At 34.3% G+C, this 15,061-nt stretch overlaps 1 protein-coding gene across 1 annotated transcript in view; it reads left to right on the forward strand.

Annotated features, from left to right (window-relative positions):
* Window positions 1–15,061, forward strand: part of DNAH7 (dynein axonemal heavy chain 7) — a 304,763-nt gene that overhangs the window by 156,072 nt on the left and 133,630 nt on the right. Inside the window, exons 34-36 of the mRNA XM_043992176.1 lie at window positions 228–452; window positions 2,227–2,424; window positions 8,324–8,479. Coding sequence (XP_043848111.1) covers window positions 228–452; window positions 2,227–2,424; window positions 8,324–8,479 — 579 coding nt within the window. The remainder of the gene's footprint in view (window positions 1–227; window positions 453–2,226; window positions 2,425–8,323; window positions 8,480–15,061) is intronic.

Consider the following 15,061-nt stretch of genomic DNA (forward strand, 5'->3'; position numbering starts at 1 on the left):
TCTCCTGAATGTTGAAATTGAGTGATAGTGTAGCTATTGAAGTTAAATGATCATGTAGAGAATAAGAAATGAATACTAGAAACCACAATATAGCATAGTGCTACTATTGTTAGAATGGTTTATAATCTTCCTTTATATTTTTATTTGAATAACAAATACCTTTAAAATTCTATTTGCAGTCTTCAAAAAATGTTTAAACTATTTCTCTATTTTTTTCACCAATATAGGGTATTTTTCTGTTTTCTTTGACCTGGTCTCTTGGAGCTAGCTGTAAAGAGGAAGACCGGAATAGATTTGATAAAATTGTTAGAGAATTAATGGATGGTCCAATTTCAGATGAAACTAGAAATACATACAAATTGCTGAATGGCACTGAAAAGATCACTCCAAAGCCTATAACTGTCCCATTTCCTGATGAAGGAACAATTTATGAATATCAATTCATCAGTGAGGTGAGATTTCTGAAAGAAATTTTAACTTTTCTGAAAATCATATAGTATGATAATGACTGTTTAACCAACATTTGTGTCAAGGTTTGCATATTGGTATATTCAGCTTTGCCAGATGTACTGCAATCTTGTATAGTTTTAGAAATTAAAAAAATACAATGTAATAATTATAAAATTGGCTTTTTGATCTCTTAAAATATAATAAACGCTTTGATACCTTAATTACCCTTAGGGCAAAAGCTATGTTAGCTATTTCCTTATATTTATATAATAATCATCAACATCTTAGATCCAATAGTGTTTTATAATTTACAGGACACTTTCACATGCATTCTCATTTGATCCTGACAGCTTTGTGAAGTTATCAGAATGGTTATGTCCATTAAACAGATAAGGAGAGATTAAATATTTTATTGAAAGTAAAAGAGATGATGGTTAATGGAGATGGGCTTGATATTCAGGTTTTCTGACTTGCAATTTGGTATTTTTTCCATATACCATAGTGCCTATTTATATGCATTAATAGGAAACTTTTCAACTTTATTTATATGAAAATCCTCTTCCCTATAAACAAAATACCAGCTGTTTAGTAAACTTAATAAATAGTCTTGGGATTTGAACCATGGTCCTCCTAACCCCAAGTCTGGCACTCTATCTGCTATGCTATCTATGTAATGACAAAAAATGTACTGAGAGATAAAGGGGTACATGAAGTTATTATTATTATTTTCTGGATCTGCCTTAAAAAGCATCTCACTAAAACTAATGTTTCACACTAATTTAATATCTTACTTAATCAGAGGTTTTCATTTAAATCATAGTGGTTTTAGAGTACTGGGACGTATCTAAGATTTAGATGATAAGGCAAATATCCATCATGTCTTTGTTCATTTTTTATGCCATTAGGAGTTAAAAGTAAGCCAGGGCCTTACTTAATCTAACTATTGGGACCACATTTCAGGTTAAAGCTACTGATTTTTAAACCGTGTTTGTAGACATATTTTTTGGTTAAATAATAGAGTCCTGTTAGAAATTTTTATTTTCTATAAATATTAGATTTATAAATATACTTTTATACAATCAACTTTCCATCTTTAAGCTCATTGATTTCACTCGAATTAAATTGTTATGTTAAAACCTTATGGTTAGGGGCAGCTAGGTGGCACAGTGGATAAAGCACTGGCCCTGGAGTCAGAAGGACCTGAGTTAAAATCCGGCCTCAGACACTTAACACCTAACTAGCTGTGTGACCCTGGGCAAGTCACTTAACCCCAATTGCCTTACCAAAAAACACAAAAAAACACAAAAATAAAACCTTATGGTTAGTCTCTGTTAATCAAATAATCTGAGCTGATATCAAATCTAATTTTTTTTAAAAGCACTATAATTTATACTACTATATTATTCTTAGTGTCTGGGAGTGAAAAATTATATGATTGGCTCATGATTACCTAATGAAATTCCATTCTGTTACTTAACCCAATTGGTAAATCCAATTTTCTCAATACTGTTGATTGGGCTGAAATTAGGAATATCCTGATATTTTAAATAGTTGTTAGCTTTTTCTTTTGCTTTGTATAAAAATACTATTTGCTTTTCTTCCTGGAATTTTAAAAACTTAAATATAAAATATAGTATTTCCTGTTTTAAGGATCAAGCAAATGTGGAAATAATTGATGTTAGAGTATCCGTTTATTTTCCTTTATAAAGTTGAGCAGAGCCTCTCTTTAAAAAATACTTTCCTAACATTCAATATTTGGTTATTTGTGGAAAACAGGGGATAGGACGATGGGTAGCATGGGTAGAGAGACTTGAATCAGCTCCTCCTATTCCTCGAGATGTGATGTTTAATGAAATCATTGTGCCAACCCTAGACACAATTAGATATTCTACATTAATGGACTTGCTGACTACACATCAAAAACCTTCAGTATTTGTGGGACCAACAGGAACTGGGAAGAGTGTCTATATCATTGTAAGTATTATAGAAATTTTAATTTTAAAATTAATAGTATGATCTTCAAAATAGTTCCAAAAACTACCTGAAGGAGCTAGATATGTGTATATATATATATAAAAGTAGATTTGAACTATTTTTATACTTTTATTGAGGAAAATCTTGGGCAAGTAACTATAAATTTTTTTAAGTAATAATCATTTTTATTTATAGTTTAGGGTTCCAAGTTTTATCCCTCATTCCCTCTCTCCCCTCCCCCCTCCCTGAGGCAGTCAGAAATCAGATATAGGTTACACATGTATGATTATGTAAAACATTACCATATTAGCCATTTTATACAAGAAAACTTGAATAAAAGAAAAAATGAAAGAAAGTGAAAAATAGCATGCTTCAGTCTGTTATTCTATCAATATCAGTTCTTTCTTTGGAGGTGGATAGTATGTTTCATCAATAGTCCTTTGGGGATTGTCTTGGATCATTGTATTGTTGAAAATAGTTGTCTTTCACAGCTCTTCATCAAAAAATATTGCTATTGGGGGCAGCTAGGTGGTGCAGTAGATAAAACACCGGCCCTGGATTCAGGAGTACCTGAGTTCAAATCTGGCCTCAGACACTTGACACTTAACTAATTGTGTGACCCTGGGCAAGTCACTTAACCCTCATTACCCTGCAAAAATAAAAAGAAAGAAAGAAAAGAAAAGAAAAGAAAAAAAATATTGCTGTCTCTGTGCACAATGATCTCTTGGCCCTGCTCTCTTCACTATATATCAGTTCATACAAGTCCTTCCAGGCCTTTCTGAAATCATCCTGCTTGTCATTTCTTGTCAAAATAATATTCCATCACCATCATATACCACAACTTACTTGGCCATTCCCCAATTGATGGGTATTCCTTTGATTTCCAATTCTTAGTAGCTATTAATTTTGATAACTGTTAAAAATTGATATTCTATTGAGAGCTATTTTCTCTCACTTATGAATAACCTCAATTACAGAATCATGCTACCCAAAATAATTTTCTTAGAACTAAATTTTAACTTTACTTAAATTCTAATTTCATTATGAAATATTTCAATTTTAAGCACGTTCTAGGATGTTCTCAGATATTATTGTTTATTATTTCAATTCTTAGTCTATTTCATATGTATGTGCATATATGATGTGACATAATATGGATACAATATGATATGGTATTATATAATATGATATAATATAAATTATATTTGTGCTAGACTATAGAGATCAATAATGTTTTAATTCTCAGGAATGGAAGGAGTTGAAGAAAAGGAGACATATTTAGAGATTTAAATTTCGAATAACATTTTCAGTGGCTTCTTTATATCTTTGAAATATACACCACCACTCTTTAGTATATATGGGGAAGAAGTAAAATATCAGGAAAAACAGAAATTACATGAGTATGTATTATAGTATGCTTTAGGGACTCCTGCCTCATGAAAACTACATAGTTTGTATTGGATCTACCCACAGCTATAATTGCATCTCATCTAAATTAGCTATAATTATGAACCAATTTCACATGTCATAATTAAGTAATTAAGTAATAATGTTTTAAATCCTAGTATGCCAGTGGTAGATCCTAGAAAAAGGCTCCAAAAACAGTAGTGTTAGCTGACCAAGGATGAACCCAAGTTCAGAGTGATTCATCACCAAATTGTCGAGAGAGAGAGAGAGAGAGAGAGAGAGAGAGAGAGAGAGAGAGTGTGTGTGTGTGTGTGTGTGTGTGTGTGACAATTCTTAGAAGACTATCTACCAAGTAATAGAGGACTTGCAACCTGTGTCTGTGAAGTGAATGCACACATGAACACTTGGAATATTGAAAAATTTAATTCAGTTAGAAAAATGAGAATAACAAAAGTATAAACTTTTAACTCTCATGTCAAGTTAACACCACACACAAAAAAAATTAAGAATTAAATCAAAAAATCAAAGAATTAAGTCTTTGATTAGTCAACTGTAAAACTAATCAGACCAGGGCGGCTAGGTGGCACAGTGGATAAAGCACTGGCCCTGGATTCAGGAGGACCTGAGTTCAAATCTGGCCTCAGAAACTTGACACTTACTAGCTGGGTGACCCTGGGCAAGTCACTTAACCCCCATTGCCTTGCAAAAAACCAAAAAACCAAAAACCAACCAAACAAACAAAAACCTAATCAGACCATAGATATTTCATATTTCTTAATTTAAAGGATAAAACAGTAATATTTGAGAGCATCCTACAGTGTTATTGAAAGCAAAAAGAAATGAAATGTAAATAAGTCATTAAAGAAATATATTTAGGCTATAATTTACAGGAAACCTTTCCTTATTATAGTTCTTACCTTCTGTTGATTTTTATCCATTTATTCTGTATGTAGCCCATTTGTATATTATCTCCCCTAGTCCTCAAGGACAGTCCCTACTGTCTTATGCTTTTCTTTGAATCCCCAGTGTTTAACACAGTTCCTAGTGCGTGTTGTTATTGCTGTTGAGTTGTTTTTCAGTTATGTCTCACTCTTTGTGACTCCATTTGGAATTTTCTTGGCAAAGATACTGGAAGGGTTTGCCATTTTTTACTCCAACTCATTTTACAGATGAGGAAACTGCCTAGGGTCACACAGCTAGTAAGTATATGAGACCAGAACTGAACTCGGGAAGATGAGTCTTCCTGACTCTAGGTGTGGCACTACCCTATCCACTCTGCTCCCTAGCTACCCCACTTAGGACATAGTAGGCCTTTAATAAATATTTACTAAATGACTTGACAAGTAGGCTTTTTTACTTTAATCAATATAATGCTTGAAGTTATTTTCAAATGTCATGTAGAACATTTAAGTGATTAGACTATAAAGTAGATTATATTAATCACATGATATTTTTGACTTTGTTTTTCATATTATTTTCCCTAAAGAGGAGTTGGGTTTGGTGTGAGAGGGCAAGGGAAGATAGGGAAACTATAGCAAAAATAAAACCAAAGAAAGGGAAGACAGTTATTGAAATATTTAAAGCTCTTGCATATTTATGAGTCAAGAATGAGCTTATTGCACACACAAATAGCCATACACATATGTATATACATATTGACATGATCTATAGAAGATGTGACTGATTTTTTTAATCATAGAATGATTTTATTATTTTCCAGTTAGATATAAAGATAGTTTTCAACATTTGTTTTTTTTTCTTTTGTTTTCTATTTTCCATCTTCTTTTACCCTATTTCTCCTCAAAAGTATTTTCCTTCTGACTGACCCCTCCTCCCCCTGCCCTCCCTTCTTTCACCCTTTCCTCCTTATCCTTTTCCCCTCCTACTTTCCTGTAGGGTTAAATAGATTTCTCCTCCCAATTGGGTGTGAATGTTATTCTCTCCTTGAGCCCATTCTGATGAGGTTAAGGTCTTTGAGCTAGTTCTGTGTTCTAAATTTTTCTTCTTCCCTTTCTCTCAAACCTCCCCATGAAATCAAGCAATTCAATATAAGTAATACATGTGTAGTTATGCAGAACATCTTCACCTTCCTCAAAAGTGTTTTGCTTTTTACTGCTCCCTCTCTCAATCTGCCCTTCCCTCCTTCCCCTCTTTTCCTGCCTACTTCTTATCTCCTTCCCCTCCCACTTTCCCTCAGGGCAAAAATATATTACTATATCCACTTGAGTATGTATGGTATTCCCTCTTTGAGCCTATTCTGATGATAGTAAGGTTCACTCACTCCCCCAGTCCTTCCCCCTCTTCCCTTCCCCTCCATAAGCTTTTTTCTTTTTTCCTTCATGTGAGCTACCTCTCCTCAGTCTACTTCCCCCCTTTCCCCTCCCCCAGTGCATTCCTCCTACCCCTCAACCTTATTTTAAAGATATAATCATGGATTAGTTAGGTGGCACAGTGGACAAAGCATCAGCCCTGGACCCAGGAGGTCCTAAGCCCAAATCTGGCCCCAGACATGAAACCCCACCCTGCTTGCCCAACAAACAATAAGGATAAACAAAAAATAAATGCTTTACAGATATCATCCATTCATATTCAGTTCAGACCTGTGTCCTTTGTCTAAATGTATTCCTACCCTAATACTGAGAAAGTTCTTATGAGTTCAAAGTATTTTCCCATGTAGGAATGTAAACAGTTTAATCTTTTAATCTCTCATGATTTCTTTTTTCTATTTACCTTTTTATGCTTCTCTAGGGTCTTGTATTTGAAAGTCAAATTTTCTATTCAGTTCAGGTCTTTTTGTCACAAATACCAGAAAGTTCTCTTTTTCTTTGAAATCCCATTTTTTCCTCTGAAAAATGATACACAGTTTTGCTGGGTACATGATTCTTGGCTGTAGTCCCAGTTCCTTTGCCCTCTGGAATATCATATTCTATGCCCTCTGGTCCTTTAGGGTAGATTCTGCTAGATCTTGTTTTATCCTTACTGTAACTCCACAGTATTTGAATTCCTTTTTTCTAGCTGCTTTCAATATTTTCTCCTTGATCTGGGAGCTCTGGAATTTGGCTATAATATTCCTGGAGGTTTTCCTTTTGGGATCTCTTTCAGGAGGTGATTGGTGGATTCTTTCAATTTCTATTTTACCTTTTGCTTCTAGAATATCAGGGCAATTTTCCCTGACAATCTCTTGGAAGATACTGTTTAAACTCTTATTTTGTTCATGGTTTTCAGGTAGTCCAATGATTTTCAAATTATCTCTCCTGTTTTTCCAAGGAAATATTTCATATCACCCTCTATTTTTTTTATTCATTTGTATTTGCTTTACTGTGTCTTGGTTTCTCATAAAGTAACTAGCTTCCATTTGTTCAATCCTAATTCTTAGGCAGTAATTTTCTTCAGAGCACTTTTGTATCTCCTTTTCCATTTGGCTCTTTAAGCTGTTGACTTTTTTCTCATGAGTCTCCTGCATCACTCTCATTTCTCTTTCCATTCTTTCCTCTACCTCTCTAAATCTTCCTTCTGTGTCTCCTACTTTCTCTTCAAAGTCCCTTTTGAATACTTCCATGGCCTGAGACCAATTCATATTTTTCTTGGAAGCTTTGGATGTAGGGGCCCTGAGGTTGTTATCCTCTTCTGGGGGTGCACCTCAATCTTCCTTGTCATTCAACATTTGTTTTCATAAGATTTTTAGTTCCAAATTTTTCTCCCTCCCTCCTTTCCCTCCCCGCTCAAGACAGAGAATATACACACACACACAATCACATTAAACATATTTCTGCATTAGTCATATTATGAAAGAATGTGACTGATTTTCTAATGAATTGGATCCAAATGTTTTGAAATTTGATTTTCTTTTTTAAAGATATTCAATTTAATATCAACATTTAAAAACTCAATTTATTGCTACATGACTTGTAATATAATTATTAGAAATGCAGCTAACAGCTTGAATTAGTGTTGCGCTCAAGTATTGCAGCAAGCAGGCAGCAGAGTGTGGTTGAAGGCTTCTTTATTTCATCTACATGAAGATGGGTACTCTTCTGAATGTGCCAGAGAATGCACCAAAATAAAGTTCCTCACAGCTATTTGTACCCACCAAAACGGATCCCTCCCAACCAATCATAACACAGTATTTACTATCCCCTCCCCTATTTACATACACAGTAACTGTAACAACCAATCATATTGTACCAGTTGTCCAGTCAGATTGTGAGAAATGCAATACCAGCCTTTAACCTATTCTGGGCAAGAGAGTCAGCTCCTCCTTAGAACAATGGTATGTTAACATACATAACTTTTCAAGAAACAAAACTTAAGTTGGGTTTTGAAACTAAACCCACTCTCTCTCCCCAGACTTTTTCTTTCATAATTAAATCTTGCTAAACACTGTTAGGAAACCTCTATCAGTTGAATTTAAGACAATTGCAATAATGTATGGTCTTGTTTGAAAATGTTTAAATTTATAATTTATAAACATACTATTTTTTTCCTGTTACAGAATTTTCTTTTAAATAGTCTGAACAAAGAAGTCTATAAACCTCTGCTAATTAACTTCTCAGCACAGACTACAGCAGCTCAGACTCAGAACATTATCATGTCAAAGCTAGACAAAAGGCGAAAGGGTGTTTTTGGTCCTCCTCTGGGCAAGAGAATGGTAATGAATCCCTTTTCCTATATGTTCAATATGTACATTAGTATTTATATACACAGTTATCACCAGAACAAGTTTTATTTTTAAAGGACTAGTAAAGTCTAGAACTACACAGGTTTTATATTCTTTCTATTTAGTTTTTAATTAAAAAATGGGTACAAAAGCTCTGGAACTGATCTGAAAATTATGATGGAAATTATTATTATTATTAGACTCATTTGTCAATAGAAATATGTAATATTAAAAACATCTATCTTTTACAATTGAAATAAGGTTAATTTTCTCATTCCTTTTTGTCCTTATTTTCATCTGTTTACTTTTTTCTGATAATGCTTTTTCCTTTCAGATTATCTTCATATATTTATATGTATGTATGTGTATGTGTATTTGGGTTCATTACATATGCTATAATATATAAGCATATATATATATATATTTATGTATACACACACACACAATGTGTATATGTATATACACACCTGTTTATGTGTTATTTCTTCCATTCAAATATGTCTCTTCAGTATCCCCAGCACTTAGTAAGTGGTACACAGTAAGCCTGGTACACTTAAGTACTTAATAAATGCTAGTTGGCTGTTTCATTGGCCAATGAAGCATTAGCACTGACTCATTACCATCTGAATAAAATAATCTATCTATGCTCCCTAGTTCCTTCCCTTTTTTCTTACTTTTTATTATTGTGTCATATTTTATACACAATTTTGTTCACTTTTACAGAATGAATTTTACAAGACATAGTCCTGTTATTTTTATGTCTTTATCAGGGTCTCTGTTGACCTCAGTACTTCCAAAGGAGTCTCATCTGTAAAATGAAGGAAGAGAAGCAAAAATCTGTAATGTCCTGACAAGCGCTAAATCCTGTGACCATTTCTTTGATCATTTTTTCTGTATGTTTTTCACTCAGCTTCAGTACTATTCATGTCATATTAAAGTTGAGTTTAATCTAATTTGTGGATTCTTGCAAGCTCCTATGGAAATAGATTGGTAGCCACAGTGTTATGTGGAAAGTCTCTAAAAATAACAACTTATTAGGGGGCAGCTGGTTGGCGCAGTGGATAAAGCACCGGCCCTGGATTCAGGAGTACCTGAGTTCAAATCTGGCCTCAGACACTTGACACTTACTAGCTGTGTGGCCTTGGACGAGTCACTTAACCCTCATTGCCCCACAAAAAAAGACAAAAAAAAAATTTATTTAAGTTCCCCAAGAGTAGAATGATCAAGGGATGTTGTGAGGGTCAAATGAGATATTTGCAAAGCACTTATAGTGCCTGGAACATAATAGGTGTTATATAAATGGTAGGTATTTTTCTTCTTATATATTTGCAAGGTCATGATTGCTTGTTCAAAATCTACCTTGTTTTGGGGCAGCTAGGTGGCACAGTGGATAAAGCACTGGCCCTGGATTCAGGAGGACCTGAGTTCAAATCCGGCCTCAGACACTTGACACTTACTAGCTGTGTGACCCTGGGCAAGTCACTTAACCCCAATTGCCTCACAAAACAACAACAACAACAACAAAATCTACCTTGTTTTAAGAACACTTTAAGAGGTACCAGAAAAGTTTAACCAAAATATGATTCAATAGATGATAGTAACTTATATTGGGAATGTATTACAGTAACTTTCTATTGAGCACTTTTAAAAATGTATTGAAAAATCTATACTTTTGAACCTTAGTTAGAATCTTAGATATGGTCAATTCTGTGTAGTTAACCCGATTGGGCACTTTTAATCAATTAAATTATTGAATAGTCAATCTGATTTACTCATTGAGATTTTTTTTTTTAATGGACCATCTGGTTCATATTTACTCTTAAGTGATCCAATTAATTTCTCTGTATTGGCTTTATAGTAAAAATCAGAATTAACCACATTTTAAAATAATAATAAACATTTTTATTTAAAGTTTTGAGTCCCAAATTCTAGCCCTCTTTCTTTCCCTGTACAGGCTATACATGTGCAATTATGTAAAACATTACCATATTAGTCATTTTGTATAAGAAGACTTGAAAAAAAAGAAAAAAATGAAAGAGGTGAAAAATAGCATGCTTCAGTGTGTGTTCAGTCAATATCAGTTCTTTCTTTTCAGATGGATAGTATACTTTATCATTAGTCCTTTGGAATTGTCTTGGATCGTTGTATTGCTGAGAATAGAATAGTTAAGTCATTCACAGTTCTTCATTGAACAATATTGCTGTCCCTATGCACAACATTCTCCTGGTTCTGCTCACTATACTATACATCAGTTCATATAAGTCTTTCCAGGCCTTTCTTATTTATATTCCAGGCCTTTGTCATTTCTTATAGCACAATAATATTCCATCACAATTACAAACCATAGTTTAATACCAATTGATGGGCACTCCTTTGATTTCCCATTCTTAGCCACCACAAAAAGAGCTGCTAAAAATATTTTTATACAAATAGGTCCTTTTCTCTTTTTGGGATGTCTTTAGGATACAGACTTAGCAGTGGTATTACCAGATCAAATGGTATGCACAATTTTCTAGCCCTTTGGGTATAGTTCCAAATTGTTCTCCAGAATGGTTGGATCTATTAACAACTCCACCAACAGTGGATTAATATCCCAGTTTTTCGTTATATTTTCACTATGATGGGTGTAAGATGATACCTCAAAGTTGTTTTAATTTGCATTTCTCTGATCAATAGTGATTTAGAGCATTTTTTCATGTGATTATAGCTTTGATTTCTTTGTCTGAAAATTGCCTTGCAAATCCTTTGACCACTTGCCAATTGGGAAATGACTTGTATTTTTATATATTTGACTCAGTTTTCTATATATTTGGGAAATGAGGCCTTTCTCAGAGATAATTCTTTCAAAAAGTCTTTCCCAATTTTCTGCTTCCCTTTTGGTCTTGGTTACACTAGTTTTGTTTTTGCAAAAGGTTTTAATTTTACATAATCAAAATTGTCTATTTTATATTTTGTATTTATCTCTATCTTCTTTGGTCTCAAATTCTTCCTCTATTCATAAGTCTGACAGATAAACTATTCCATGTCTTCTTAATTTGCTTATGGTATCACCTTTCATGTGTAAATCATGTATCCATTTTGCTCTTATTTAAGTATATGTTATGAGAGGTTGATCTATACCTAGTTTCTGCCATAAATTAGCCACAGTTTTGATGAATTTAAAACTTAACATATATTAAGATTCAAGTCAGAATTCAAAGACATGCATAGTCATGTAATTCAAACAAAAAAGTGTTTCTTCCTCAAGAGTAGAATATTTGACAAAATTATCTGCATAATTATCTTGACTATTTATTTGCTTTTACCCACATGGGAAACCATCCTCTTTTTTCCCTTTAGTGAAGCAAATAGGATTTCTTTATAAATGACTGCTTCTGGGGGCAGCTAGGTGGCACAGTGGATAAAGCACTGGCCCTGGATTCAGGAGGACTTGAGTTTAAATCTCGCCTCAGACACTTGACACTTACTAGCTGAGTGACCCTGAGCAAGTCATTTAACCTTCATTGCCCCGCAAATAAATAAATAAATACATACATACATACATACATAACTGACTGCTTCTTTATGCTCCTTATAGATTTCTTTAACTTGTGTTAAATTACAAGATAATAAAGCTCAATTGGTAAGAATGACCATATTACCAAGACACTTGTGTAATACAAATTGATGTGATTTAGCCAACCTTAATTGTTAACTATACTTTGATAGGCATCTAGTTGTAGCTGTAGAAGCTATTCATAGATAGAAATGTGCTCTTTTCCATTTACAGTCTGATTTATTATTCATTTAGTAAATATTTATTAAGTACCTACTTTGTGTAGATATATTTTTGGTGCTGAGGGAAAGGAATGTTCTAGTATGGGCTGCTAAGTCATCTCCATAGAGGGAGCACTGTGGGAGACTGAAGTTGTTAAGGGGGAAAATGTCGAGAGAGAAAAGAAGAGGGTCAAAGAAAAACTTTGTAGAAAATTAACATTTAGGGAGAAAGAAGAGCCACCAATGGAAGCAGAAAAATGAAACCAGGAGAGTGTGGCGTCTCTGAAGCCAAGAGAAAAGATAGTACCTAGAAGAAGGGGAGTCGGAGCAGCCCTTGAAGTCATATTTTAGTGTTGGCCTTTCCTCTGCTGCATCTTGTATGGAACAGACATACTACAGGCTGCATCATTGAATAGAGACTTCAAATGGCCCCTTATACTCCATTGTCCCCAAATAGCTTCTTTCCCACCACTCATAGCTACCAGCTCCTAATGGTTATTTTGTTCCTTTTTTTTTTTTTCCAAATAAATTCCATAATTTCTCTAGAGTAGGGATGCTTCGGGCCTTGCTGAAATGAGTTTGCATTTTATGTTGACTATCAAGACCTCCATACACAATCCAGTGGCTGGTATAGGGCTTGAGGTCCTGAAATCATCCTGTGGCCAAGTTGATATATTTCCAAACCTCCTGATTGACACTGAAAATTCATGCAGTGGAAGATTCGTTCTGTCAGTCAGCTTCCTTATAGAAATTCCTATCAAATAAGCATAAGCATCAGCTTGATACATAATGCAGCTTCATCCACTTTATTAAACAGTCCCTAACAGTCAATAGTGTCAAAAGTTACAGGTAGGTTAAAGCAGATGAGGATTCAGGAAAAAAACTAGATTCAGTGATCTTTTAAGCTGAGTAAAGTACCTGACACATAGTAACCTAATAAATATTCTCTCTCTCTATTTTTCTCACTGGCGATCTTTCCATCTACCTATCAATTGATTATTTTTGAGAAAATAGTTTCACTAGAGTAGCTGGAATGGACACCAGACTGCAAATGGTTGAAAATTAGGTAGAGAGGAATTGAGAATATTCGGCATAGCCTACATTTCTAAATGTAAGACAGTGACAGATGGAGTAGAAGGGTAGAGGGAAGGCTTTTTTTAGGTTTGAAGAGACCTGAATACATAACTGTATAGGCTGATGAAAAGCAATCAGTGGAGCAGAAAAGATTGAAAATGAATGAGAGAAGTGATAATTAATGGAGCAAGGTCCTGAAAAAGGAGGCAAAGGACAGACAGAAGGGCTGGTCTTGACAAGGAGTAGGAACCCTTCGTTGTTCAAGATAGGATTGACAGAGGAGAAAATGAGTAAAGGCACTGAGAAATTCTGAGTATGTATTGAGGAGAAGAGTTAAGAGAGTTATTCCAGTTTCTCCCCATGAAGTAGTAGTGGGCTTCTTATCTGTTTTAAGTGTGGTTATGAGATGTAGGTGGGTTCTTGAGGGAGGGAAAGGTTTGAATCACTCTATGGAATGAAAGGTTTACAAATATCTGTAAAACTTCACATTTTCCCTGTTTTTTTAACAATTTGTTTTTTAAATGAGTTTCTTAGAGGCAGCATACAACAGAAAAGGAATTGGATTTAGAGCACAGTACTTGGGTTCAAATTCCATCTCTGTCATTTAATATTCTTGTAACCTTGGGCAAGCCACTAACCCCTTTGGACCTCATTTTCTTCATCTGTAAAATGATGAGATTGGACTAGATGGCTCTGAGGTGACTTGCAATTCTAAATCATAGATCTTATGATCCTAAGTAGCTGCTTTTACTATGCAAGCTACTGTGTTGGTTATGAAGATATGGGAACAAAAATGAAACTACCTATCCTCAGAATTTCCATTCATTCTATCTATATAACATATATGCAGATTAAAATCATGCAAAGTAGTTGAGGAAGAAAAGAGCAATAACACCAGGGAAAAGCAGAGAAGACCATACAGCCTAAGTAGTAGCTGAGTTTAGGATTGAGATAAAAGGGATTCAGGGAAGTATATATGAGTCAGGGGGTTGTTCTAGGCGAGGGAGGGGGGGCTGGACAACGTGTATGAATAGGCAGAGGTAGAGAGATGGATCATTAAGTTTGGAGAATAGCTAGAAGTCTAGTTTGACTGAAGTAGAGAATATACAAAAAAGAGTAATATAAAACAAGACTATAAAGGCGCATTTTAGCCAAATTATATAAGTAACAGCTTTAAGTGCCAAGTTAAGGAATTTATATTTTGTCTTCCAGTTAATAGTCAGCCACTGAAGTTTTTTAGGCAGGAGAGTGGCATACTTAATGTACCTCAAGATTTTTCTCTATGTACCTTTAAACTGTCAAATATTAAAATATGGCTTTTGTATCTGCCTTCCTCCTACAAACAGATCAGAGAAATAATGTTTAATTTCTCCTACAAATTAATAAACAGATCAAAGAAATAATAATCTTCTAATATCTCCTGCTAACTAGAAAGAGAACATGATATATCTGCCTGCCTCCTACAAACAGAACAGAGAAATAATGTTTAATTTCTCCTACAAATCAGAAACAGGAAAAACATACCTATCTTCCTATGAAAACAGATCAGAGACAGAAAAAAACATAATATCAATTTAATATTTTATTGTCCCAAGCAGAAAGATAACATGACACATGATCATGTGGAGACTTCCCTCACAAGAGAGAAGCTCAGGAGACTCCCCATTTCTGAGGGTATATATGGTTTTAGTCCGCTGATTACAGGGCATTGTCAGTTTCAATAGTGTGATACAGAAATCAACC

This window comes from Dromiciops gliroides, chromosome 3, assembly GCF_019393635.1.
Source record: "Dromiciops gliroides isolate mDroGli1 chromosome 3, mDroGli1.pri, whole genome shotgun sequence".
NCBI classification, from domain to species: domain Eukaryota; kingdom Metazoa; phylum Chordata; class Mammalia; order Microbiotheria; family Microbiotheriidae; genus Dromiciops; species Dromiciops gliroides.